The sequence below is a fragment of the Bombina bombina genome, chromosome 5, assembly GCF_027579735.1.
Source record: "Bombina bombina isolate aBomBom1 chromosome 5, aBomBom1.pri, whole genome shotgun sequence".
In the NCBI taxonomy this organism is placed as follows: Eukaryota; Metazoa; Chordata; class Amphibia; order Anura; family Bombinatoridae; genus Bombina; species Bombina bombina.
The window spans coordinates 122,712,891-122,740,726 of record NC_069503.1 but is presented as its reverse complement, the minus strand read 5'-3'; the positions used below and the strand labels follow the sequence as shown (position 1 = coordinate 122,740,726).

At 39.8% G+C, this 27,836-nt stretch overlaps 1 protein-coding gene across 1 annotated transcript in view; it reads right to left on the bottom strand.

Annotated features, from left to right (window-relative positions):
- LOC128659246 (gastrula zinc finger protein XlCGF26.1) overlaps positions 1-27,836 on the bottom strand; it is a 65,316-nt gene that overhangs the window by 17,334 nt on the left and 20,146 nt on the right. The window contains exon 3 of the mRNA XM_053712923.1: positions 25,745-25,837. Coding sequence (XP_053568898.1) covers positions 25,745-25,837 — 93 coding nt within the window. The remainder of the gene's footprint in view (positions 1-25,744; positions 25,838-27,836) is intronic.

The window sequence follows — 27,836 nt, the reverse complement described above, 5'->3', positions numbered from 1 at the left end:
GTTGCTTAAAATTGCACGCTCTATCTGAATCATGCAAGAAAATGTTGGTTTCATAACTAACTAATAGTGAGTGGATACAGTTGCAAGCTTTCAGGACACTGAGGTCCCTTTATCAGGCATTCCGGTGTACAAATTAAAGGTATAGTGTAGTAAAATTAAACATCCATGATTCGGATAGAGCATGCCATTTTAAGCATCTTTCTAATTTACTCCTATTATCAAATTTTCTCGGTTCTCTTGGTATCTTTATTCAAATGTAAGCTAAGGAGCCGGCGCATTATTGGTTCAGCACCTTGCTAATTGGTGGCTACATTTAGACACCAATCAGAAAGCGCTACCCAGGTGCTGAACCAAAAATGGGCCAGCTCCTATGCTTACATTCTTGAATTCAAATAAAGATAACAAGAGAACGAATACAAATTGCTAATAGGAGTAAACTACAAAGATGCTTAAAATTGCCTGCTCTATCTGAATCATAAAAAGTTTAATTTTGACTAGACTATTCCTTTAAAATTAAAAGTCAACTATCACAACCCACAAAAACCAGCACATTTTCCTGCAACCAAAAGCGATGCAAAACCTGCCCTCACATTCTAACAACAGAGAAAATTCCACTACCCAGCAAAAAACAGGAATACAAAACCCAGGGCTGTTTTACTTGGTCCTCATCAAATGTGTTTTACCTCATAACATGTGACAAATGCAAAAATGGGGGACACTACAAAGAAATATTTAGCACGTGTATCTATATTACAAAGATTAAAAGCAATGATATGTAATCACAAGTTCACAGCATTTCGACATGTCTCATATCTATACTATAATCGCGTTTTATAACATGTCCGTCGCCGTCATCAGTTGCACACGCATCCAAAAAGGAAATTGCAGCCAAAAGAAGACACGTTAACCCAGACATGAAAGGGTTAAATAGACTGCCCTCTAGGCAGGCTTATCGCTTAGTTCGAAATAAACAAAAAAACACTACCGAACAGAGCAGCTGTTAAACAGTCCAATAATTTTATAAGATTTGTTGTGGTCACATGATCCTCAGTATCCGAATCTTCTGGTTCAGACTTCACTTGTAAACTCTCTGGAAAACCTGTCAACAAGGAATTTAACTCATTATGTCAGGGGCGTATTAAGGCATAGGCCAATAAGGCCAGTGCCTAGCGCGGCAAATTTAGAGGGCCGGCACTTGCCCCGGCTGCTGCACTGACTATGTGGCTATAAAAAATATCAACTTTATGTTGTCTGGGCGGCATACCACTGAGCGGTCACGTGACATCAGTCATTGGCACTGTGATAGACGGAGTAAAAACAGAGACGGGAGAGGAGGCTGATCAGTGGACTGGAGAAGGAGTGAGGAGTGATCAGCAGTAGCCGGTAACTTACCTAGACTTAGTGAAACTCATGCAAGCAGGGTGGAGACCGGTGGCTCACTGACAACTCCCAGGTACCGTGGTCTTACTCACTGAGCACTGGCTATGCAGATTGGATCTGACAGCAGAATGTAATTTGAAATTAGTTGTGTCGGGTGGTCTGTCTTAAAGCTGATTCGTAAGTTCACTTACTGCCGGTGTCCTCTTTGACTGCTAGATCCTCATACAGATTTTCCCCTGTGTCATTTGAAGACAAGGGAAAAGCAGATGAAACTCCCATGAGCGAGGGGATTGTTAAGTGCCTGGTGGAGACTTTTCAGGAAGCATTATTTCATATGTGGTACTTTTTGTGAGAGTAAATCTGACTTCTATGTCTTGGAGGATTGCTTTACGGTGTATAATAAAACAACATGGCAGTGTCAACACTCTGCTCTGGGCTTGTATATTTGTTCAATGTTTACACTTTCTGTTCCCTAGCAGTTCGTTTATGGGGCTTGCAGAAGTGAATGATAAAGTCTGTATATCTGCCTGTGTCAATAAAGGACTCAAAGGGTTAAAACCCTCAATTGTTTCCTCAGCACTTTTTTCCCAAACCCCCTCTTAAAACAAAGAGTGACCAGTCAGGAGGAGAGGATGAACAGACATTATTTAGCCCTTGTAGCCAGTGCCTCATTGAAAGCAATACTGATTACTATGTCTCAATCTAGTATGTGAACCTTCATACTTATCATTAAGGGACACAAAAGTGCAATAAGAAAATGCTTCAATACATTGACCCAATCATGGATGGCATATGTACCACCAGCTGGAGTTCACTTTAACTATGTTTTTAACCACTGTGCAGCTGTTAAACACATAGATATGTGCAAGCAGTAGTTTAGCAATAAAACGTTACTTAAAAAGACTTAAAATAAAAATTAAAAAAAATGTTACACCCTGACCAAAACATATTATGGCTAAAAAAGGCCTAAAACCTGGGGGGTGGGGTGAGGGGGGAAGCAGAGTTTTGAGTGCCTAGGGCAGCACAAAACCTAAATACGCCACTATGTACAGCAGGTAACGGGGGCTCCTCTTGTTATACCCTCCTCTAATATTATATTGCTATAATTAATACAGGTTTTAAAGTATTTTTATTTGTTGTGTTTTTTTAAAAAAAATATTTGCTTGACACAAGCAAATTCATTTTTGTCTCCTATTTGTAATAGAACATTGGTTTAAAAAGGACTTTGTTCTTTTATTATTCTTTGTTGAATAGATCTCTAGATAGGTAGAATCCACATGTCAGGAGCACTATATGACAAGAAATAGTGCTGGCATCTAGTGCTCTTGCTAATGTATAAAATTGTTGCTAGTGCTGGCATCTAGTGCTCTTGCTAATGTATAACATTGTTGCTAGTGCTGCCATCTAGTGCTCTTGCTAATGTATAACATTGTTGCTAGTGCTGCCATCTAGTGCTCTTGCTAATGTATAACATTGTTCCTAGTGCTGCCATCTAGTGCTCTTGCTAATGTATAACATTGTTGCTAGTGCTGCCATCTAGTGCTCTTGCTAATGTATAACATTGTTGCTAGTGCTGCTATCTAGTGCTCTTGCTAATGTATAACATTGTTGCTAGTGCTGCCATCTAGTGCTCTTGCTAATGTTTAATATTGTCCCTAGTGCTGCCATCTAGTGCCCTTGCTAATGTATAACATTGTTGCTAGTGCTGCCATCTAGTGCTCTTGCTAATGTATAACACTGTTGCTAGTGCTGCCATCTAGTGCTCTTGCTAATGTATAACACTGTTGCTAGTGCTGCCATCTAGTGCTCTTGCTAATGTATAACACTGTTGCTAGTGCTGCCATCTAGTGCTCTTGCTAATGTATAACACTGTTGCTAGTGCTGCCATCTAGTGCTCTTGCTAATGTATAACACTGTTGCTAGTGCTGCCATCTAGTGCTCTTGCTAATGTATAACATTGTTGCTAGTGCTGCCATCTAGTGCTCTTGCTAATGTATAACATTGCTGCTAGTGCTGCCATCTAGTGCTCTTGCTAATGTATAACATTGCTGCTAGTGCTGCCATCTAGTGCTCTTGCTAATGTATAACATTGCTGCTAGTGCTGCCATCTAGTGCTCTTGCTAATGTATAACATTGCTGCTAGTGCTGCCATCTAGTGCTCTTGCTAATGTATAACATTGTTGCTAGTGCTGCCATCTAGTGCTCTTGCTAATGTATAACACTGTTGCTAGTGCTGCCATCTAGTGCTCTTGCTAATGTATAACATTGCTGCTAGTGCTGCCATCTAGTGCTCTTGCTAATGTATAACATTGCTGCAAAACAGCTGCCATATAGTACTGCAGACACATGCACACTCCTAAACTTACCTTCCTGTTTTTCAACAAAGGATAACAAGAAAACAAAGAAAGTTTGATGATAGAAGTAAATTTGAAAGCTGTTTAAAATGATATGTTCTATCTGAACCATGAAAGAAAACTTTTGGTTTTATGTCCCTTTAATACTCCCCATCCTGATGCGCTTCAGGAGAATTTGCAGTTAGAGATCCCTGTGGTAAATTTTACACTATCAGTTAGACTATGAGTTTTGCGTTATGAGTGAAAAAGCAGCGTTATGCTTCATAACGCTGCTTTTTCCCTAACGCCGGCATTAGGAGTCTTGTAGGTATAGCTGTGCCGCACACCTTTTTGGCCGTCACGCAACGTCAGTACCGCACTTTTTAAAAGTCCTTTTCAATGGGACTTCCATAACGCCGGTATTACGAGTTTGCCTGGGAGGCCAAAAAGTGAGCAGTACCACCCTATAACCACAAGATCCAAACCGCCATCTAAAGTCAGTAGTTATGAGTTTTACGTTACAAAGCTGTTGCATAAAACTCATAACTAAAGTGTTAAAAAGTACACTAACACCCATAAACTACCTATTAATCCCTAAACCGAGGCCCTCTTGCATCTCAAACACTATAATAAGTTTATTAACCCCTAATCTGCCGCTCCGGACATCGCCGTCACGGAAAAAAAGATTATGAACCCCTATTCCACCCTCCCACATCGCAAACACTATTTAAAGATTATTAACCCATAACCGTCCGCCCACACCGCCGCTATAATAAACCTATTAACCACTAAACCGCAAGCTCCCCACAACGAAATATACTTAAATAAATTATTAACCCCTAAACCTCTGACCTCCCACATCACTAACTCTACATAAATATATTAACCCCTAAACCTAACCCTAACGTAACCCTAAGTCTAACCCTAACACCCCCAAATTTAAATATAATTAAAATAAATCTAAATAAAACGTACAATTATTACCTAAATAACTCCTATTTAAAACTAAATACATACTTACCTGTAAAATAAAACCTAAGCTAGCTACAATATAACTAATAGTTATATTGTAGCTATCTTAGATTTTATTTTTATTTCACAGGTAAGTTTGTATTTATTTTAACTAGGTAGACTAGTTAGTAAATAGTTATTAACTATTTGATAACTACCTAGTTAAAATAAATACTAAGGCCTAGATTTGGAGTTTGGTGGTAGATGGGCTGTTAACGCTACGCGGGCTTTTTTCTGGCCGCACCATAAAATTAACTCTGGTATCGAGAGTCCAAAAAAATGCTGCGTTAGGCTCCAAAAAAGGAGCGTAGAGCATTTTTACCGCAAATGCAACTCTCGATACCAGAGTTGCTTACGGACGCGGCCAGCCTCAAAAACGTGCTCGTGCACGATTCTCCCATAGGAAACAATGGGGCTGTTTGAGCTGAAAAAAAACCTAACACCTGCAAAAAAGCAGCGTTCAGCTCCTAACGCAGCCCCATTGTTTCCTATGGGGAAACACTTCCTACGTCTGCACCTAACAACCTAACATGTACCCCGAGTCTAAACACCCCTACCCTTACACTTATTAACCCCTAATCTTCCGCCCCCGCTATCGCTGACCCCTGCATATTATTATTAACCCCTAATCTGCCGCTCCGTACACCGCCGCAACCTACGTTATCCCTATGTACCCCTAATCTGCTGCCCCTAACACCGCCGACCCCTATATTATATTTATTAACCCCTAACCTGCCCCCCACAACGTCGCCGCCAGCAACTTACAATAATTAACCCCTAATCTGCCGACCGCAAAGCGCCGCCACCTACGTTATCCTTATGTACCCCTAATCTGCTGCCCCTAACACCGCCGACCCCTATATTATATTTATTAACCCCTAATCTGCCCTCCCTAACATTGCCGACACCTAACTTCAATTATTAACCCCTAATCTGACGACCGAATCTCGCCGCTATTCTAATAAATGTATTAACCCCTAAAGCTAAGTCTAACCCTAATACTAACACCCCCCTAAGTTAAATATAATTTAAATCTAACAAAATTAATTAACTCTTATTAAATAAATTATTCCTATTTAAAGCTAAATACTTACCTGTAAAATAAATCCTAATATAGCTACAATATAAATTATAATTATATTATAGCTATTTTAGGATTAATATTTATTTTACAGGCAACTTTGTAATTATTTTAACCAGGTACAATAGCTATTAAATAGTTAAGAACTATTTAATAGCTACCTAGTTAAAATAATAACAAAATTACCTGTAAAATAAATCCTAACCTAAGTTATAATTAAACCTAACACTACCCTATCAATAAATTAATTAAATAAAATACCTACAATTACCTACAATTAACCTAACACTACACTATCAATAAATAAATTAAATACAATTTCTACAAATAACTACAATTACATAAACTAACTAAAGTACAAAAAATAAAAAAGGGCGGGGGCGGTGCTAACTTGGGTTCTGATCGGTCGCACTTTGCTTCAGCTCTGCTGAAATAGTTTATAATTTTCTTTAAATTGACCGTTCACCCATCACTAATGTAACCCATAGACATTTCTAGATATCAAGAAGGGTTGGAGAACCTCTGGGACATTAAATAATAATCGTGAGGTGAAAAGAAAAGCTGAAAATTAGCCTGCCTAGCGATCAGCCTGACCGGGAGTTACTGTCTCCTCTCCCACGTGGAGGCTAAGAAACATGGCTTCTGAGTGGGAGTGTCGCGTACAATCCTTGCTATGTGACCATTTTCAAAGATTGGAGCGCGAACTAACCCTGGTATTTTTATCCATCAGCAGGGATTTACCACCTAAAGAAACCCAACAATGCTCACCTGCATCCCAACCCATACAGCCTACGCCTAAAGACCCTCAGACCGCAAGAAGATAATTATGTCCGGCACCAGCATCTAGAGCTTCTGATACAGACAATCACTGCCAAGTAAGTGATCTCAAACCCTGGCATAATTCTAAAGTGCAGGGGGGAATTCATCGAGTACAGTCATGGGCTGGTAGTACCGCGGAGGGAGCGGTGTCTGATTGCTTTCCAGATAGCAGCATGGTCTCTGAGGTATGTGAGAATCGGCTGATACCTAAATCGAAGGGATTATTCCAACTAGTGCCTTGCCGTAAGCCGACCAAGTGTGACATCTCTACTACTGAGCCCCCCTACATGAGGGAATTGCAGACAGATGGTGGGGCTAGCCCAACGAGCCTTTGGGATATGCCTGACTTCCCTAAAGCTGAGCAAAGGGAGCTGTGGGACATAGGAGAAACATCTACATCGTTGTTCTTATACAACATGGCACCAGCTCTTACTTCATGGCGTCCTAAAATGTTCACGCTAGAAAATGCTCTTGGACTCCCACGACAACACAGCCAGCATGAAAGTCGGGCAATGAGCTCTACAATGAACTTAAATTACTATGAGATAGGTTAGGCATTGACGGAATTGAGCCTATACAGGCTCTGCGCCTAGAGAACTTGCGCAATATACTGGACATTTCATTAGCACATTAAGTTTGCTGCTCATATCCCTCTAGATACCTGTATTATATGTTTATTCCCATGTTATTGAGGGAACCTAATCATATCTGTCTGTTTGCATACTGCTCTGTACAGAACTTGATTATATTTTGGTTACGTATGGTTACTAGGTCAATCCAAGATAGACGCTACTTTAAGTTCTGCTTTAGATCTTTGCATGTGCTGCATAGGAGACTTACATTCTACATACACGCAAAGTAACTTACATTAAGGCTCATGTTTTTACTATTACATATAGTTACAGTAAGCAAAGTTTTTATATTTCACTAGCAGGTATCTTCTAATACTGGGAACTCGTTACGATAGCAGCAATGTTAGCTACATTAGTTCCCTAGCCAGTACGAGATAGTCACTTTGTGCTTGGTTGTTCTTTTATAAATAAGGTTGTTCTTTTATAAATATAATGTGCCTAAACTTTCCCAAATGTTTAACTTTAGGTTATACACTTTACAATTGTATATTGCACGGCTTAATTTGGTAGATATGTTATCTGTATCTGCTCTGCGTGTTGAACTGATAATAACATTTCTTGTTAGATGTAATGACCATTTACAGCCAATAGAGGGGAGTCAAAGCTCAGTTATACTTTGAACTATACGGCAAACTTATCTGATTTAATTGCCTCTGTTAATTGCTCCTGGGTCAGTGTGCTCCAGTATTTCACTGCCCAGGTCCCAGTTTTAGTTTAACCTAAGGCCCTCCCAACCCCCTATGGGTCTGTGAATATAGATGATTTCTCCACCTTCAAGCAAAACAATGGGGTACTCACGACATGTGGACTAGAAGTACTTAACAACTGTTTTTGTATACCTTTATATGTTGCAAGCTTGTTATATTTGCATGGATAATATTTGAACTTAATGTAGTGCCTACAATACTTTATGTTACTGACAGATTATTAACCTAAGCATACTCTGCTGCAGAATAGCCTTTCTCCACATTTCATCCTCTATTCTTATGTATTATTTAGTTGATATAGATTGCATACCTATATCTAGTTAGACTGAGTTTGTGGTTTAATCTTCTTATTTTCATATATAGTCACCATCCTCATAACTAATACCCATGGGACGCATATGAATGTACCAGTTTGATAGTGCCTGATATTCTGTTTGTATGTTTCACCATGCTGATTTTCCTAGGCCATATAGAACTATATTGTTTGAACCACATATTTTAAAGCAAGTTATAGTGCAGAATTTGGTTTTCAAATGAAATCTCTAGGTATGGTATGTAATAGCTATTTCCACCGCTAGAGGGGAGTCATGTTCCATGATAATTTTGTTCACCACAATGCTTTGTGCTTAATACTCCTTGTACCCCCGTACCTTGCTTTTGGGACCATAATATCCATATTTAAGACATCTAAGTGTCTCATAAAATATCTCAAATGCTTATGATGGAAATTGCTCTGATACATGTTTGTCTAGCTTCTTACTATACATATCACCTATATGCATATCTGCCTAAAACTGTACTTTGCCTTGCTGTGGGGCATAGGGCCCATGCCCACGCGGTGGGGTGGTATAGTACATGATCTCTAAAACTAAATCTTCAATAATATGAATACAATGTACATACTCTGGGAATATTTGCTTGGCCTCCTAATATCTGTGCTTAAGCTCAACATAGCTAGTTAATGAATAATTTTCACACACTTTTAACATCACTTGTTATAACCTATATAGACTTGAGGAAGTTATATATATTACTTCCAACACCGCTTTCCCTAAGATTGCTTGTTTCAGCAGTATACCTATGTTATAGTACTGATATTTATATCCCCCATAGTAACCCATATCAGTCACCTGTCTAACGTCCCAAGCCAATGACTTATGTTGCCACCCTTCACTCCCCCCCCTAATCCACAAATTTAAGTTTTGCATATATTTTTGCCGTTTTCCACCCCACCATGGTTTGACTATTTAAGGTAACTTCCGGCGACCTTTTGTGTGCCAATATACGCCATAAATATAATTACATTACTCCAGCCTAGAGATAATTTTTAATCAAGGTTGATACAACTAGCTATAATGCCTAGACCATACTTAGTTGTCACTCCTACCATGTCACTGTGTGTCAACCGTGCGCCCCAGAGGTCTTACTTGATATTTCTGTTGTTTTCATAACTAATTCCTACTCCTGTTTGTTTTATTTATATACATATAGCTCCCCCCTGCCACCAATACACTCAGGCATCCGTAAATATGCTTGACGTGTTTTAATGCGGTTTCCTTGATAAATACCGCAAATATAATCATATTCCACACGATAGTTCTACTTTTACTTTAATATCTATCTTCCCCCGCTATAAAAGATTTATATGTTATTCTTCTTTTCACTGCGGGAAAATATCCCTTCACACAGTTTTAGTATAATATTACTTATATTCATTCAGGCAGCAACCTGATCAGTTATTCAATAATTGTAACATCCCTGTGATGTTTTTTTTTTTCGTCCTCATATCAGCAGGTTGTTTATGTTTAGTGTTCACTGTTGTTTATTATGTTACTGCTTTTCCCTATGCAACACTTATGTAAAGAATTGGGCCCGGGAGGTCCTAAAGGCTCATTAAGGGAATTATTTCTAAAGGAATGGAAAAAAGTGAAAATCTGAGGTTCCTTCTTTTTTTTTCTTTTTCTTTTGATTGTTAGATAATAGGCTACAACAACAAATTGGATTGTAAACATATGTTAAGATATTTGATATGCTCCTGTACTAAGCGCTAGACTCTATGGAAATAGATGCAACTCTTATATGTTTAGTTTGGATACGTATTGTAAAATGTTGTAGTACTATGATTTGTATCTTGTTTCAAATGATAATTGTTTGTAAACCTATTTATGAACCTCAATAAAAATTATTTAAAAAAAAAAAAAAAAAAAAGAACTAAGTTACAAAAAATAAAAAAATATTTACAAACATAAGAAAAATATTACAACAATTTTAAACTAATTACACCTACTCTAAGCCCCCTAATAAAATAACAAAGACCCCCAAAATAAAAAATTCCCTACCCTATTCTAAATTAATAAATTTAAAAGCTCTTTTACCTTACCAGCCCTGAACAGGGCCCTTTGCGGGGCATGCCCCAAGAAAATCAGCTCTTTTGCCTGTAAAAAAAAACATACAATACCCGCCCCCCCAACATTACAACCCACCACCCACATACCCCTAATCTAACCCAAACCCCCCTTAAATAAACCTAACACTAAGCCCCTGAAGATCTTCCTACCTTGTCTTCACCTCAACAGGTATCACCGATCCGTCCTGGCATCCGGTGCTGAAGAGGTCCAGAAGAGGCTCCAAAGTCTTCCTCCTATCCGGCAAGAAGAGGACATCCGGACCGGCAAACATCTTCATCCAAGCGGCATCTTCGATCTTCTTCCATCCGGTGCGGAGCGGGTCTATGTTGAAGCATCCGACGCGGATCCATCCTCTTCTTCCGGCGTCTCCCGACGAATGACGGTTCCTTTAAGGGACGTCATCCAAGATGGCGTCCCTCGAATTCCGATTGGCTGATAGGATTCTATCAGCCAATCGGAATTAAGGTAGGAATATTCTGATTGGCTGATGGAATCAGCCAATCAGAATCAAGTTCAATCCGATTGGCTGATCCAATCAGCCAATCAGATTGAGCTTGCATTCTATTGGCTGTTCCGATCAGCCAATAGAATGCGAGCTCAATCTGATTGGCTGATTGGATCAGCCAATCGGATTGAACTTGATTCTGATTGGCTGATTCCATCAGCCAATCAGAATATTCCTACCTTAATTCCGATTGGCTGATAGAATCCTATCAGCCAATCGGAATTCGAGGGACGCCATCTTGGATGACGTCCCTTAAAGGAACCGTCATTCGTCGGGAGACGCCGGAAGAAGAGGATGGATCCGCGTCGGATGCTTCAACATGGACCCGCTCCGCACCGGATGGAAGAAGATCGAAGATGCCGCTTGGATGAAGATGTTTGCCGGTCCGGATGTCCTCTTCTTGCCGGATAGGAGGAAGACTTTGGAGCCTCTTCTGGACCTCTTCAGCACCGGATGCCAGGACGGATCGGTGATACCTGTTGAGGTGAAGACACGGTAGGAAGATCTTCAGGGGCTTAGTGTTAGGTTTATTTAAGGGGGGTTTGGGTTAGATTAGGGGTATGTGGGTGGTGGGTTGTAATGTTGGGGGGGGTATTGTATGGTTTTTTTTTACAGGCAAAAGAGCTGATTTTCTTGGGGCATGCCCCGCAAAGGGCCCTGTTCAGGGCTGGTAAGGTAAAAGAGCTTTTAAATTTATTAATTTAGAATAGGGTAGGGAATTTTTTATTTTGGGGGTCTTTGTTATTTTATTAGGGGGCTTAGAGTAGGTGTAATTAGTTTAAAATTGTTGTAATATTTTTCTTATGTTTGTAAATATTTTTTTATTTTTTGTAACTTAGTTCTTTTTTATTTTTTGTACTTTAGTTAGTTTATGTAATTGTAGTTATTTGTAGAAATTGTATTTAATTTATTTATTGATAGTGTAGTGTTAGGTTTTATTGTAGGTAATTGTAGGTATTTTATTTAATTAATTTATTGATAGGGTAGTGTTAGGTTTAATTATAACTTAGGTTAGGACTTATTTTACAGGTAATTTTGTTATTATTTTAACTAGGTAACTATTAAATAGTTCTTAACTATTTAATAGCTATTGTACCTGGTTAAAATAATTACAAAGTTGCCTGTAAAATAAATATTAATCCTAAAATAGCTACAATGTAATTATAATTTATATTGTAGCTATATTAGGATTTATTTTACAGGTAAGTATTTAGCTTTAAATAGGAATAATTTATTTAATAAGAGTTAATTAATTTCGTTAGATTTAAATTATATTTAACTTAGGGGGGTGTTAGTATTAGGGTTAGACTTAGCTTTAGGGGTTAATACATTTATTAGAATAGCGGCGAGATTCGGTCGTCAGATTAGGGGTTAATAATTGAAGTTAGGTGTCGGCAATGTTAGGGAGGGCAGATTAGGGGTTAATACTATTTATGATAGGGTTAGTGAGGCGGATTAGGGGTTAATACATTTATTATAGTAGCGCTCAGGTCCGCTCGGCAGATTAGGGGTTAATAAGTGTAGGCAGGTGTCGGCGACGTTGAGGGGGGCAGATTAGGGGTTAATAAATATAATATAGGGGTCGGCGGTGTTAGGGGCAGCAGATTAGGGGTACATAAGGATAACGTAGGTGGCGGCGTTTTGCGGTCGGCAGATTAGGGGTTAATTATTGTAAGTAGCTGGCGGCGACGTTGTGGGGGGCAGGTTAGGGGTTAATAAATATAATACAGGGGTCGGCGGGGTTAGGGGCAGCAGATTAGGGGTACATAAGTATAACGTAGGTGGCGGTCGGCAGATTAGGGGTTAAAAAAATGTAATCGAGTTGCGGCGATGTGGGGGGACCTCAGTTTAGGGGTACATAGGTAGTTTATGGGTGTTAGTGTACTTTAGAGCACAGTAGTTAAGAGCTTTATGAACCGGCGTTAGCCCAGAAAGCTCTTAACTCCTGCTTTTTTCCTGCGGCTGGAGTTTTGTCGTTAGAGCTCTAACGCTCACTTCAGAAACGACTCTAAATACCGGCGTTAGAAAGATCCCATTGAAAAGATAGGATACGCAAATGGCGTAGGGGGATCTGCGGTATGGAAAAGTCGTGGCTGAAAAGTGAGCGTTAGACCCTTACCTACACGACTCCAAATACCGGCGGTAGCCTAAAACCAGCGTTAGGAGCCTCTAACGCTGGTTTTCACGGCTAACGCCAAACTCTAAATCTAGGCCAAAGTTACCTGTAAAATAAATCCTAACCTTGCCTTACACTAAAAACTAACATAACAATAAAATAAAATAAATTATTAAAATACAATTTTCTAAATTGCAAAAAAAAAATAAACACTAAATTACAAAAAATAAAAAAAACACATTATCAAAAATAAAAACGAATTACTCCTAATCTAATAGCCCTATCAAAATAAAAAATCCCCCCCAAAATAAAAAAAAACTAGCCTACACTAAACTGCCAATGGCCCTTAAAAGGGCCTTTTGTGGGGCATTGCCCCAAAGAAATCAGCTCTTTTACCTGTAAAAAAAAAATACAAACACCTCCCAACAGTAAAACCCACCACCCAACCAACCCCCTAAAATAAAAAAAAAACTAACTCTAAGCTAAAAAAAAAAACCACCCAAAAAACCTAACACTAACCCCCGATGATCCACTTACAGTTTTCGAAGTCCGGACATCCATCCTCATCCAGCCGGTGAAGTCATCATCCAGGCAGCAAGAAGTCTTCATCCGGGCGGCGTCTTCCATCTTCATCCAGCCGGCGAAGTCCTTATCCAGACGGCAAGAAGTCATCATCCAGACGGCATCTTCTATCTTCATCCATCCGGTGCGGAGCGGGTCCATCTTACGATGGTCGCTGTAGAATGAAGTTTCCCTTTAAGTGATATCATCCAAGATGGTGTGCTTTACATTCCTATTGGCTGAAAGATTTCTATCAGCCAATAGGAATTAAAGGTGAAAAAATCCTATTGGCTGTTGCAATCAGCCAATAAGATTGAGCTTTCATCCTATTGGCTGATCCAATCAGCCAATAGGATTGAGCTCTCATTCTATTGGCTGATAGGATGAAAGGTCAATCTTATTGGCTGATTGCAATAGCCAATAGGACTTTTTCTCCTTTAATTCCTATTGTCTGAAATAATTATTTCAGCCAATAGGAATGTAAGGGCATTTAGCACTTTTACATTGCCCAAAACCCTAAGCTAAAGAAAAAAAAAACACACAAAAAACCCTTAAAAACACTAACCCCCGACGATCCACTTACAGTTTTTGAAGTCCGGACATCCTTCCTCATCCACCCGGCAAAGTCAACATCCAGGCGGCAAGAAGTCTTCATCCAGACGGTATCTTCTATCTTCATCCATCCGGCGTGGAGCGGGTCCATCTTCAAGACATCCGATCCAATCAGCCAATAGAATGAGAGCTCAATCCTATTGGCTGATTGGATCAGCCAATAGGATGAAAGCTCAATCTTATTGGCTGATTGCAACAGCCAATAGGATTTTTTCACCTTTAATTCCTATTGGCTGATAGAAATCTTTCAGCCAATAGGAATGTAAGGCACACCATCTTGGATGACATCACTTAAAGGGAAACTTCATTCTACAGCGACCATCGTAAGATGGATCCGCTCCGCACCGGATGGATGAAGATAGAAGATGCTGTCTGGATGAAGACTTCTTGCCGTCTGGATGAGGACTTCGCTGGCTGGATGAAGATGGAAGAGGCCGTCCGGATGAAGACTTCTTGCCGCCTGGATGAGGATGGATGTCCGGACTTCGAAAACTGTAAGTGGATCGTCGGGGGTTAGTGTTAGGTTTTTTGGGTGTTTTTTTTTTTTTAGCTTAGGGTTTGGGCAATGTAAAAGAGCTAAATGCCCTTTTAAGGGCAATGGCCATCCAAATGCCCTTTTCAGGGCAATGGTTAGCTTAGGTTTATTTAGATAGGTTTTTATTTGGGGGGGTTGGTTGGTTGGGTGGTGGGTTTTACTGTTGGGAGGTGTTTGTATTTTTTTTTACAGGGAAAAGAGAGGATTTCTTTGGGGCAATGTCCCACAAAAGGCCTTTTTAAGGACCATTGGCAGTTTAGTGTAGGCTAGGGTTTTTTATTTTATTTTGGGGGGCTTTTTATTTTGATGGGGCTATTAGATTAGGAGTAATTCGTTTTTATTTTTGATAATGTGGTTTTTTATTTTTTGTAATTTAGTGTTTATTTTTTTGTAATTTAGAAAATTGTATTTTAATAATTTAATTTACTTTATTTTATTGTAATGTTAGTTTTAGTGTAAAGCAGGTTAGGTTTTATTTTACAGGTAACTTTGTATTTATTTTAACTGGGTAGTTAGTAAATAGTTAATAACTATTTAGTAACTAGTCTACCTAGTTAAAATAAATACAAACTTACCTGTGAAATAAAAATAAAACCTAAGCTAGCTACAATATAACTATTAATTATTTTGTAGCTAGCTTAGGTTTTATTTTACAAGTAAGAATGTATCTAGTTTTAAATAGGAATTATTTAGGTAAGAATTGTAAGGTTTATTTAGCTTTATTTTAATTATATTTAAGTTAGGGGGTGTTAGGGTTAGGTTTAGGGGTTAATATATTTATTTAGTGTTAGTGATGTTGGAGGCCAGAGGTTTAGGGGTTAATAACTTTAATATAGTGGCGGCAACATTGGGGCGGCAGATTCGAGGTTAATATTTTTATTTAGGTGGCAGCGATGTTAAGGACGGCAGATTAGGGGTTAATAACATTATGTAGGTTGCGGCGATGTCGGGGGCAGTAGATTAGGGGTGTTTAGATGTGTTTTTTTTGTTAGGGTGTTAGGTTTAAACATAACTTTTTCTTTCCCCATAGACATGAATGAGGCTGTGTTACAGAGCTTTTGTTTCCGCAATCACAGGTGTTAGGCTTTTTTTTGCCGGCTCTCCCCATTGATATAGTAACAAGATAGTAGGTAAAGTAGTACTAATGGTAAAGTACCTAAAGGTGTCAAATAGTTTTGTAATCAACAAGCACCTGTTAGGGGGGCAATATAGAACTAAGGAGACTCACAGATAAATGAGTAACAAAGTCTGTAACACAAAGAGTGCTTTACCCCTGCAATTATTTAGGAAAAATTCTCACTGAATAATACAGGAACGATTTTTAACCATTCATACTTTATCTTTATTGGTTTTAACTATTCAATCATACACATTTAAAAACCATTAAACTCACCAGATATTAATATATAGCATAGATGTGTGAATAATACCTCTGAGAATCATGTATCTAGATGTTAAACATTATACTTGGTTTGTATGATATCAAGCAGTCAGATACAAACATTATCTTTTGTAGCCGGCTATTAATAAATTCAGAAATAATGCTGTAACAAGAGGACCTTTTAATATGTGGGATGTCAGATTATGAGATTAAAGCTATCTAGCTAATACTCTATCTGTAATTATAAAGTCCTTGCTTGCACAGTCAACTTTAGCACAGCTGTTCAGTGTATGTGATCCTGACTGCTTAAAATCTCTAGATATTAATATTTAGTATAGGTGTGTGAATAACACCTCTGAGAATCATGTGTCTAGATATGAAAAATTGTACTTAATTTGTATAATATCAAGCAGTCAGATACAAACAATATCTTTTTTAGCCGGCTATTAATAAATTAAAAAATAATGCTGTAACAAGAGGACCTTTTAATATGTGGAATGTCAGGTTATGAGATTAAAGCTATCTAGCTAATACTCTATCTGCAATTATAAAGTCCTTGCTTGCACGGTTAACTTTAGCATAGCTGTTCAATGTAATAGATTTTATCTGATTGAACTCTCTTGATATCAATATATAGCATAGGTATGTAAATAATACCTCTGATAGTCATGTATCTAAATATGAAACATTGTACTTGGTTTGAATAATATCAAGCAGTTAGATACAAACAATATTTTTTGCAGCCGGCTATTAATAAATTCAGAAATAAGAAAATTTATGCTTACCTGACAAATGTATTTCTTTTTTGACACGATGAGTCCACGGATCATCTTAATTACTAATGGGATATTCACCTCCTGGTCAGCAGGAGGCGGCAAAGAGCACCACAGCAGAGCTGTTAAATAGCTCCTACCTTCCCTCCCACTCCAGTCATTCGACTAAAGTTAAGGAAAGAAAGGAAAAACCTAGGTGCAGAGGTATCTGACGTTTATAAAAAATGAAAAACCTGTCTTACAAGAACAGGGCGGGCCGTGGACTCATCGTGTCAAAAAAGAAAAAAATTATCAGGTAAGCATACATTTTCTTTTTTTTTTAAGACACGATGAGTCCACGGATCATCTTAATTACTAATGGGATCCAATACCAAAGCTAGAGTACACAGATGATACGGGAGGGACAAGACAGGCAACCTAAACGGAAGGCACCACTGCTTGAAGAACCTTTCTCCCAAAAGCGGCCTCAGCCGAGGCAAAAGTGTCTAATTTATAGAATTTTGACAAAGTGTGCAGAGAGGACCAAAGTAGCAGCCTTGCAAATCTGTTCCACAAAAGCTTCATTTTTGAATGCCCGTGAGGAAGCAACAGCCCTTGTGGAATGAGCCGTAATTCTCTCAGGAGGCTGCTGTCCAGCAGTCTCATAAGCAAAACGTATGATAATCTTCAGCCAAAAAGAAAGAGAAGTCGCTGTAGCTTTCTGTCCCTTACGTTTTCCCGAAAAAATGACAAACAAAGAAGACGACTGACGAAAATCCTTAGTCACCTGCAAGTAAAACTTTAGAGCATGGACCACATCCAAATTGTGTAGAATACGCTCCTTCTTAGAAGAAGGATTAGGACACAAAGAAGGAACAACAATCTCCTGATTAATGTTCCTGTCAGAAACAACGTTAGGAAGAAATCTTAACTTAGTACGCAAAACTACCTTGTCTGAATGGAAAATAAGGTAAGGAGACTCATACTGTAACGCCGAGAGCTCTGATACTCTACGAGCAGAGGAAATAGCAACAAGAAATAAAACCTTCCAAGATAACAACTTAATATCTAAGGAATGCATAGTCTCAAATGGAACCCCTTGAAGAACTCTGAGAACAAGATTAAGACTCCATGGAGGAGTAACTGGTTTAAACACAGGCCTGATCCTAGCTAAGGCCTGAACATCTGGAACATCCGCCAGACGTTTGTGTAACAAAATAGATAAGGCCGAGATCTGACCCTTTAGGGAACTCGTCGATAAACCTTTCTCCAAACCTTCTTGGAGAAAAGACAAAATTCTAGGAATCCTAACTTTACTCCATGAGTAACCCTTGGATTCACACCAATAGAGATATTTATGCCAAATCTTATGGTAAATCCTTCTAGTAACAGGTTTATGTGCCTGAATCATGGTTTCTATGACCGAATCAGAAAACCCCTGCTTGGATAAAATTAGGCGTTCAATCTCCAAGCAGTCAGCTTAAGAGAAACTAGATTTGGGTGAAGGAAGGGTCCCTGTATTAGAAGGTCCTTGCTCAACGGAAGTCTCCAGGGTGGCAGAGATGCCATCTCCCCCAGATCCGCAAACCAAATCCTGCGCGGCCAGGCCGGCGCTATGAGGATCACCAACGCTCTCTCCTCTTTGATTCGGACAATAACCCGAGGAAGAAGAGCAAGCGGAGGAAATAGGTATGCTAGACTGAAAGTCCAAGGAATCGCCAGAGCATCTATCAGCTCCGCCTAGGAGTCCCTGGACCTCGACCCATATTTCGGGAGCTTGGCATTCTGTCGGGATGCCATGAGATCCAATTCCGGTTGACCCCACTTGAGAATCAGATCGAAAACACTTCCGGATGGAGTTCCCACTACCCCGGATGAAAAGTCTGCCTGCTCAGGAAATCCGCCTCCCAGTTGTCCACCCCTAGGATGTGGATCGCCGATAGGTAACAAGAGTGAGCTTCCGCCCACTGAATTATTTTGGTTACTTCTGTCATCACTAAGGAACTCCTCGTTCTTCCCTGATGATTGATGTAAGCCACTGAATTTATATTGTCCAACTGGAACCTGATAAACCGGTGTGAGGCTAACTGGGGCCAGGCCAGAAGGGCATTGAAGATCACCCTCAGTTCTAGAATATTTATGAGAAGAACAGACTCTGACTGAGTCCAAACTCCCTGAGCCTTGAGAGAGCCCCAGACAGCTCCCCACCCCAGAAGACTGGCGTCTGTTTTCATGACCACCCAGGATGGTCTGCGAAAGCAGGTTCCCTGGGATAGATGATCCAGAGACAACCACCATTCAAGAGAGCTTCTTGTCTCCTGCTCCAGAATTATTTGAGGAGACAAATCCGCATAATCTCTGTTCCATTGCCTGAGCATGTTTAACTGCAGAGGTCTGAGATGGAATCGAGCAAACGGGATGATGTCCCTTGCTGCCACCATCAGCCCGATTAACTCCATGCACTGAGCCACTGACGGCTGAGGAGTGGACTGAAGGACTAGACAAGAAATCGATAATCTTTAATTACCTGACTTCTATCAGAAAAATCTTCATGGACAATGAGTCTTTTATGGTTCCCAAGAAGGTGACTCTTGTATCTGGAACTAGAGAACTCTTTTTCACATTTACCTTCCACCCGTGAGACCTCAGGAAAGGTAACACTATGTCGGTGTGAGATCTTGCTTGATGAAAAGATGGCGCCTGGACTAGAATGTCGTCCAGATAAGGCGCCACTCCAATGCCCCTTGACCAAAGTACCGCGAACAGAGACCCCAGAACCTTTGTGAAAATTCTGGGAGCAGTGGCCAGGCTGAACCCTCCTGGATTAAAGGAAGAATGGAACGAATAGTTTCCATCTTGAAAGACCGAACTCTGAGAAATCTGTTTAGACTTTTGAGGTCTAGAATCGGTTTGAAGGTTCCTTCCTTTTTGGGAACCACAAACAGATTGGAATAGAACCCCTGACCCTGTTCCAGAACTGGAACGAGAACAATTACTCCCAGGGCGGAGAGGTCTTTTACACAATGTAAGAACGCCTCTCTTTTTGTCTGGTCTACAGATAATCTTGAAAGAAGAAATCTGCCTCTGAGAGGAAAACTTTTGAACTCCAATTTGTATCCCTGAGACACTATTTCTATTGCCCAGGGAACCTGAACGTCCCGAACCCAAGCCTGAATGAAGACGGAAAGTCTGCCCCCTACCAGATCCGGTCCCGGATCGGGGGCATTTCCCCTTCATGCTGATTTGGATTCAGTAGCCGGCTTCTTGGATTGTTTACCCTTATTCCAAGACTGGTTGGGTCTCCATGTAGGCTTAGATTGTTCCTGCTTAGAGTAGAAAGAGAAAGAATTTCCCTTGTTTGTTTCTCTTATCCTGAGGTAGGAGATGACCCTTACCTCCCATGATATCAGAGATAATTTCCGTGAGGCCAGGTCTAAACAAGGACTTCCCCTTGTAAGGAATTGCTAGAAACTTAGATATAGATGATACATCCACAGACCAAGGCTTCAACCATAAGGCTCTGCGTGCCAGAATAGAGAACCCCTAAATTTTATCTCCCAATTTAATAATTTGAAGGAAGCGTCCGTAATAAAAGCATTAGCCAGCTTCAAAGCTTTTATCCTGTATTGGATCTCTTCCAAAGAAGTCTCAGTGCTGATAGATTCAGATAGGGCATCAAACCAATATGCTGCCGCACTAGTGATGGTAGCAATGCACGCAGCTGGCTGCCATTGCAAACCCTGATGAACATAAATCTTTTTAAGTAAACCCTCTAATTTTTTGTCCATAGGATCTTTGAAAGCACAACTATCCTCTATGGGAATAGTTGTTCTCTTGGCTAAGGTGGAAACTGCCCCTTCCACTTTAGGAACTGTTTGCCAAGCCTCCTTAAAGGAGTCAGCTATGGGAAACATCTTCTTAAAAATAGGAGAGGGGGAGAAAGGAATGCCAGGTCTCTCCCATTCTTTAGTAATGATCTCCGAAGCTCGCTTTGGTACAGGAAATACATCTGAGTAAGAAGGAACTTCAAAATATCTGTCCAATTTACTAGACTTCGTAGGGGCAACCACAATCGTGGAGTCACAGTCTGTCATATCAACTGTCCCTTTAAGAGGAAGAGCATTTACTCCTAGGAACATCTATTTAAGGAGGGACTTAAACCTCAACCAATTGCTTGATTATTGCAAGTGTGTGGTATCTGACTGTCTCCTTTGCTAAAGATTAGATACCTTCTCCTAAGATTTAAGACTTCAAATTTTACCTATCCAATTGTGGATTTATTATATTCACTCCTAGAATTCGATTCTTTATAAGAACTTTTTGCTCCACAGAATAAAATATTTTACCTCCTATTTCATTAGCAGATCGTAATCTGTTTTGTTTGTGCTATTCAGCCGCCTCTGAACACAGGCTCCGCTCACAGCACGCTGACGTCACCCCCATTCGGACTCAGCGTGTGATCACACAGGACGCAGCACCTTCTCTGTAAGGCAGCAGATCACAGCGTGTAAGGATTCAAGACGCCGCTCCTTCGGTGAACAGTAACATAGAATCAAATCCGGACTAAAGACCTTATCCATACTAAGGGCAAAAAGCCCAAGTATTATAGATAGGTGAAAGAGTTACTTTAAGAACTGCTACTGTTAATGCCGCTTTTTACATATCTGCTTGTGCTATGCAACCTCAGTCTATACTAACTCTTAACGCAATTTACTTACCACTTGCTCCTATTACCTGCTTGCAAATTCAGCCTGAAATTACGATATATCACACAAGACTGTTATTACTCTGTGGTTCAAAAGGGTTATTTCTCAATATCATAGAAGTTAATCACCTTTTCATTTCTAATAATAACCCGGATTTACAACAAGCTATAAACTGTATCTTAAGGTATCCATGTAACTGAAACTGTTTACTTGTGACACCATTTGCTTTTCAATGTTATTAAGATCTGCTACTCCTATATGATAACAGTCTCATTACTCCATTGAGATTTGCTTATATAGGATTATCTACACAATAACCATTTACCTAAAAATAAGCTTAGGGTTATTGCACAGTCATCCAAAGTAGCAGGCTGAGGTGTTCAAGTTTAAACCTAAAAGATACCACCTCCGAATCCGTCAGAGGCAATGAGCTTTCAGAATCTGAAATTTCACCTTCAGATAAAACCACATTACCCTCCTCTTCTTTTCCCTATAACTTGAGGGACATAATACATGAGGGACAGAAATACATCATACATGAGGGACAGAAAGGTATTGGTGGTTCCACATTTGCATCCAAACACAATAAAAACTTTAATTTTGTCAAGAAAAGTTTAAATGTAAAAAACGTTACTGTCACTTTAAATTTAAAAGTGTAACTTTTTTACTGCGTGTGAGAAAAACGTCTTAAAACACTCAAAAACAAATAATAATGACACCCCTACACCTCAGCAGCTCTGCTGAGGTGCCTACCTGACTGCAAGACCGGAGCCTCTCTTTCCCTCCTAGCAGCAATCCGGATTCGATAGAGGAACAAATCAGCAACTCTCCGCATCTAGAAACGCCTGCACTTGACAAACCATGCGTATCTAGGCAGGGAAAACAACCCGGTCTGTCTCTTGACTTTACACTGCCCACAGGAAGAGAAGCAGAGAAAAAGGTGCGCAATACAAACAATCCGCCCATCGTGGGCGTGGCCAATCGCAACAACACTCACAGAGACGTTAAATCTTTAAAATATAAACGCCATAACATAGAACCACCAGAACAAGCTAATCTCCCAGCCCCAGTGCCTGTAACACGCTGCCTTTTACTCTCAGATTCTGAGAGCTTTCTTGTCCCTTAATAAAGTGCCTAATCATTGTAAGCCATTTATGTAATAATAAAGAAAAGTAAAGTGCTCCTTTTCCTCTAAGAGTCCCAGGGAAAATAATAACTTACCCAAAATGTCTGCCTGACAGCAAAGGCAGTTCCCCAGGTTTGAGGGGTGCTATCCGCCACATGGACCTGTGAAGAAAATTAAATTCCTGACTAAATATCCTCAGGTTTTCAGGATTAGGGCAGCAGTAATATATGGGAGGCACAGTGAGAATTATGTCCCACAAGTTCCCATTGCTTTAAAGCCACCAAAGCTCTACTGAATAGACTGATATGGACTACGGCTACACCCCAGGACAAAGCAACACAATCTTGCACTACTTTAAAAATAATAAACTCTTGATTGAAGAATCTTAACTAACACCTCACTTTACCACTTCCTATAACTAACGTAGGCAAAGAGAATGACTGGAGTGGGAGGGAAGGGAGGAGCTATTTAACAGCTCTGCTGTGGTGCTCTTTGCCGCCTCCTGCTGACCAGGAGGTGAATATCCCATTAGTAATTAAGATGATCCGTGGACTCATCGTGTCTTAAAAAAGAAAATGCTGTAACAAGAGGACCTGTTAATATGTTGGATGTCAGATTGCGAGATTAAAGCTAATAAGCTAATACTCTATCTGTAATTATAAAGTCCTTGCTTGCACAGTTAACTTTAGCACAGCTATTCAGTGTAATGCATTCTGTCTGCTTAAGCCCCTTCTATAGCGGGGGGCTAGATTAACGTTTAACTGACTTGTTTCACTAACGTAGCACAATATCTGATCTCAGAATATAACACACATTTACAAGCTATTGGCAATCAACAGTTATCATAGAACGGTTAAAAAAATGAGAGTATGAACTCTCTGAAGCCAGACCCCTGACACGTGTTTCACTCACGCTTTCTCAGAGGGGTTCTCCCCATTGATGTCTATGGGGAAATCGTGCACGAGCACTTCAAAGCAGCGCTTGTTTTTCGGTGCGGTATTGAGCTTAAAGGGACAGTCTAGGCCAAAATAAACTTTCATGATTCAGATAGAGCATGTAATTTTAAACAATTTTCCAATTTACTTTTATCACCAATTTTGCTTTGTTCTCTTGGTATTCTTAGTTGAAAGCTTAACCTAGGAGGTTCATATGCTAATTTCTTAGACCTTGAAGACCACCTCTTTTCAGAATGCATTTTAACAGTTTTTCACCACTAGAGGGTGTTAGTTCACGTATTTCATATAGATAACACTGTGCTCGTGCACGTGAAGTTATCTGGGAGCAGGCACTGATTGGCTAAACTGCAAGTCTGTCAAAAGAACTGAAATAAAGAGGCAGTTTGCAGAGGCTTAGATACAAGATAATCACAGAGGTTAAAAGTATATTATTATAACTGTGTTGGTTATGCAAAACTGGGGAATGGGTAATAAAGGGATTATCTATCTTTTAAAACAATAAAAATTCTGGTGTAGACTGTCCCTTTAACTCCACCATATCGCCCGCACAAGCCTGCTTTTTTAAACCTGTAATAGCAGCGCTATTTTTGAAAATGCCAATTTCCTTCTACATACGGCTTACATCTATTATGTATCTCCCAGCTGCTCCTCATTTTACACACTGTCAGGGATTGGGTTATCAAGCTAGGTGTCTGTGTTTAAAGGGACAGTGTACTCAGGCAAGAAGCTGATACGATTTTATTGTATTCAAAATTGCTGCATGAACACCCTTTTAAATGGGCTGGTCTCTATTTATCCCACCCCCACTTGGAGGTTAATTTCTTCTGCTGCTGTCTCTTGTTTACATTTCTATTCTATAGCCAATAATATAATAGTGAATTTTTCAGTGTAGGTGACAGTTTCAACAGACAAAAGCAGCAATTTTTTGCTCCAACAGGTAAAATGGATTATAATAGCACATTAAAAAGTTAAAGGGACATTGAACACTAGATTTCTCTTTGCATAAATGCTTTGCAGACGACACATTTATATAGCCCATCTTGGGTGTTTTAGTAAAAATTTATTGTTTTGCTTATTATTTAATAACATTGTGCTGATTTTCTTAACCAAGCCCCACAGTGTCAGATGTATACACGCGTTTACAGTTTCCTGTCTTTTCATATCAGGGGAGGATCTGCTCTTCCTGCTTTCCCAGCCCCTTTTACTGGGTGTCCCAGCCTAACCTCATCAGCAGAGCTAAACTGGGAGCTTCTAATTAAGTTTTTAAAAGGTTGTATACTGGATTTTTAGATCAGTATCTGTGCGTATTTTTCTTTATAGTAGTGTCTATTACATTGTGCAGTTATATGAAAACTGGTGTATACTGTCCCTTTAATCCTCCCAAATCATAATATTACTATAACAATCCCCATGCAAATATCTGGTTAATTCTTATTTGTAACTGTCTTGAAAGTGAGATTGTTTTTTAGCATTTGGGCATTAGCGAGTGCTCACTATTATATATAACAAGGTTATGGTGTTGTATCAATATCATATTATTCCCTCTCCCCCCCCTTGTGTTTGTTTTTTTAACTACTCCCAACCTCTACTCAGATGCTCCTTGTATCAGAAGCTTAACACATTATGGTCAAACTACACTATATTTCATAACATCTAAATGTTATTTTTAATTGTTTAAAGGGACATGAATTCCATTTTTTTTTCTTTTATGAAACAGAGAATGCAATTTTAACCAACTTTCTAATTTAATTCTATTATATAATTAGCTTCATTCTCTTGGTATCCTTTGTTAAAGAAGTAGCAATGCACTACTGGAATTTAGCTGAATGACCTGAGTGAGCCAATAAGGTGAGGCATATATGTGCATCCACCAATCAGCAGCTCCTGAGTCTACCTAGGTATCCTTTTCAACAAAGGTTATCAAGAGAGCCAAACAAATTAGATATTATAAGTAAATTGGAAAGTTGTTTAAAATCACATGATCTATCTGAATCAGGAAAGAAAAAAATTGTGTTTCATGTCCCTTTAATGTGATAACGAGCCAAAAAAAGCATTGTGTTTTTCCAAACAGAACCATTATACTAAAACAACATCAGAGCCCAGAAAAAGATAAAGATACTCACTATCGATAGCAAATGTATCTGTTTCTGTCTTGATGGTGGACACATGACTGTCAATGTTCAGCTCTTCTTCCTCTGACTTCACTTCTAAACTGTCTGAAAAAAAGAGTTGTAAAACCTGATGATAAGGGACAGGAAATCTACTATATAGTAATAGTTAGACGTCTGGGAATCAGTTTAATAATAATTATGTTTAATTACATTGTAGTCACCTGAAACCCAACATGAGATGGTGAAAAAACTAAATTTATGCTTACCTGATAAATTTCTTTCTCTTGTGGTGTATCCAGTCCACGGGTTCATCCATTACTTGTGGGATATTCTCCTTCCCAACAGGAAGTTGCAAAGAGGACACCCACAGCAGAGCTGTCTATATAGCTCCTCCCTTAACCCACACCCCCAGTCATTCGACCGAAGGCAAGTAAGAAAAAGGAGAAACTATAGGGTGCAGTGGTGACTGTAGTTGTAAAAAATAAAAATTCCTGACTTAACGTGACAGGGCGGGCCGTGGACTGGATACCAATACCAAAGCTTTAGGACACAGATGAAGGGAGGGACAAGGCAGGAACTTAAACAGAAGGCACCACTGCCTGTAAGACCTTTCTCCCAAAAATAGCCCCCGAGGAAGCAAAAGTATCAAATTTGTAGAATTTAGAAAAAGTATGAAGCGAAGACCAAGTTGCCGCCTTGCAAATCTGTTCAACAGAAGCCTCATTTTTAAATGCCCATGTGGAAGCTACCACTCTGGTAGAGTGATCTGTAATCCTCTCAGGAGGCTGCTGGCCAGCAGTCTCATAAGCTAACCGGATCATGCTTCTCAGCCAAAAAGAAAGAGAAGTTGCCGAAGCCTTGAGACCTCTCCTCTTTCCAGAGTAGACAACAAACAAGGCAGATGTTTGACGAAAATCCTTAGTTGCTTGTAAGTAGAACTTTAAAGCACAAACCACATCTAGATTGTGCAACAACCGTTCCTTCTTAGAAGAAGGATTCGGACACAGAGAAGGAACAACAATTTCCTGATTAATATTTCTATTGGAAACAACCTTAGGAAGAAACCTGGCTTAGTACGTAACACCACCTTATCCGCATGGAAAATCAGATAGGGTGAATCGCACTGCAGAGCAGATAACTCTGAAACTCTTCGAGCTGAAGAGATAGCAACAAGAAACAAAACTTTCCAAGATAAAAGTTTAATATCTAATGAATGCATAGGTTCAAACGGAACCCCTTGAAGAACTTTAAGAACTAAATTTAAACTCCATGGCGGAGCAACTGGTTTAAATACCGGCTTGATTCTGACCAAAGCCTGATAAAACTCCCGAACGTCTGGAACATCTGCCAGACGCTTGTGAAAGAGAATAGACAGAGCAGATATCTGTCCTTTCAAGGAACTAGCTGACAATCCTTTTTCCAATCCTTCTTGGAGAAAAGATAGAATCCTAGGGATCTTGACCCTTCTCCATGAGAAACCCTTGGCATCACACCAACTAAGATATTTACACCATATCTTGTGATAGATCTTCCTGGTGACAGGCTTCCTAACCTGGATCAAGGTATCAATAACAGACTCAGAAAACCCCCGCTTTGATAAGATCAAGCGTTCAATCTCCATGCAGTCAGGCGTAGAGAAGTTAGATTGGAGTGTTTGAATGGACCCTGGATTAGAAGGTCCTGCCTCAATGGTCATGGTGGGCAGGATGACATGTCCACCAGATCGGCATACCAAGTCCTGCGAGGCCACGCAGGAGCAATCAAAATCACCAACGCTTTCTCCTGCTTGATTCTGGCAATCAGACGCGGGAGAAGAGGAAACGGTGGAAACACATAAGCCAGGCTAAAGGACCAGGGCGCTACTAGGGTATCTACTAGTGCCGCCCGAGGATCCCTTGACCTGGACCCGTAACAAGGAAGCTTGGCATTCTGACGGGACGCCATCAGATCCAGCTCTGGTCTGCCCCATAGATGAATCAGTTGGGCAAATACCTCCGGGTGAAGCTCCCATTCCCCCGGGTGAAAAGTCCGCCTCCCAGTTCTCTACTCCTGGGATATGAATAGCTGAGAGATGGCAAGAGTGAGCCTCTGCCCATAGAATTAT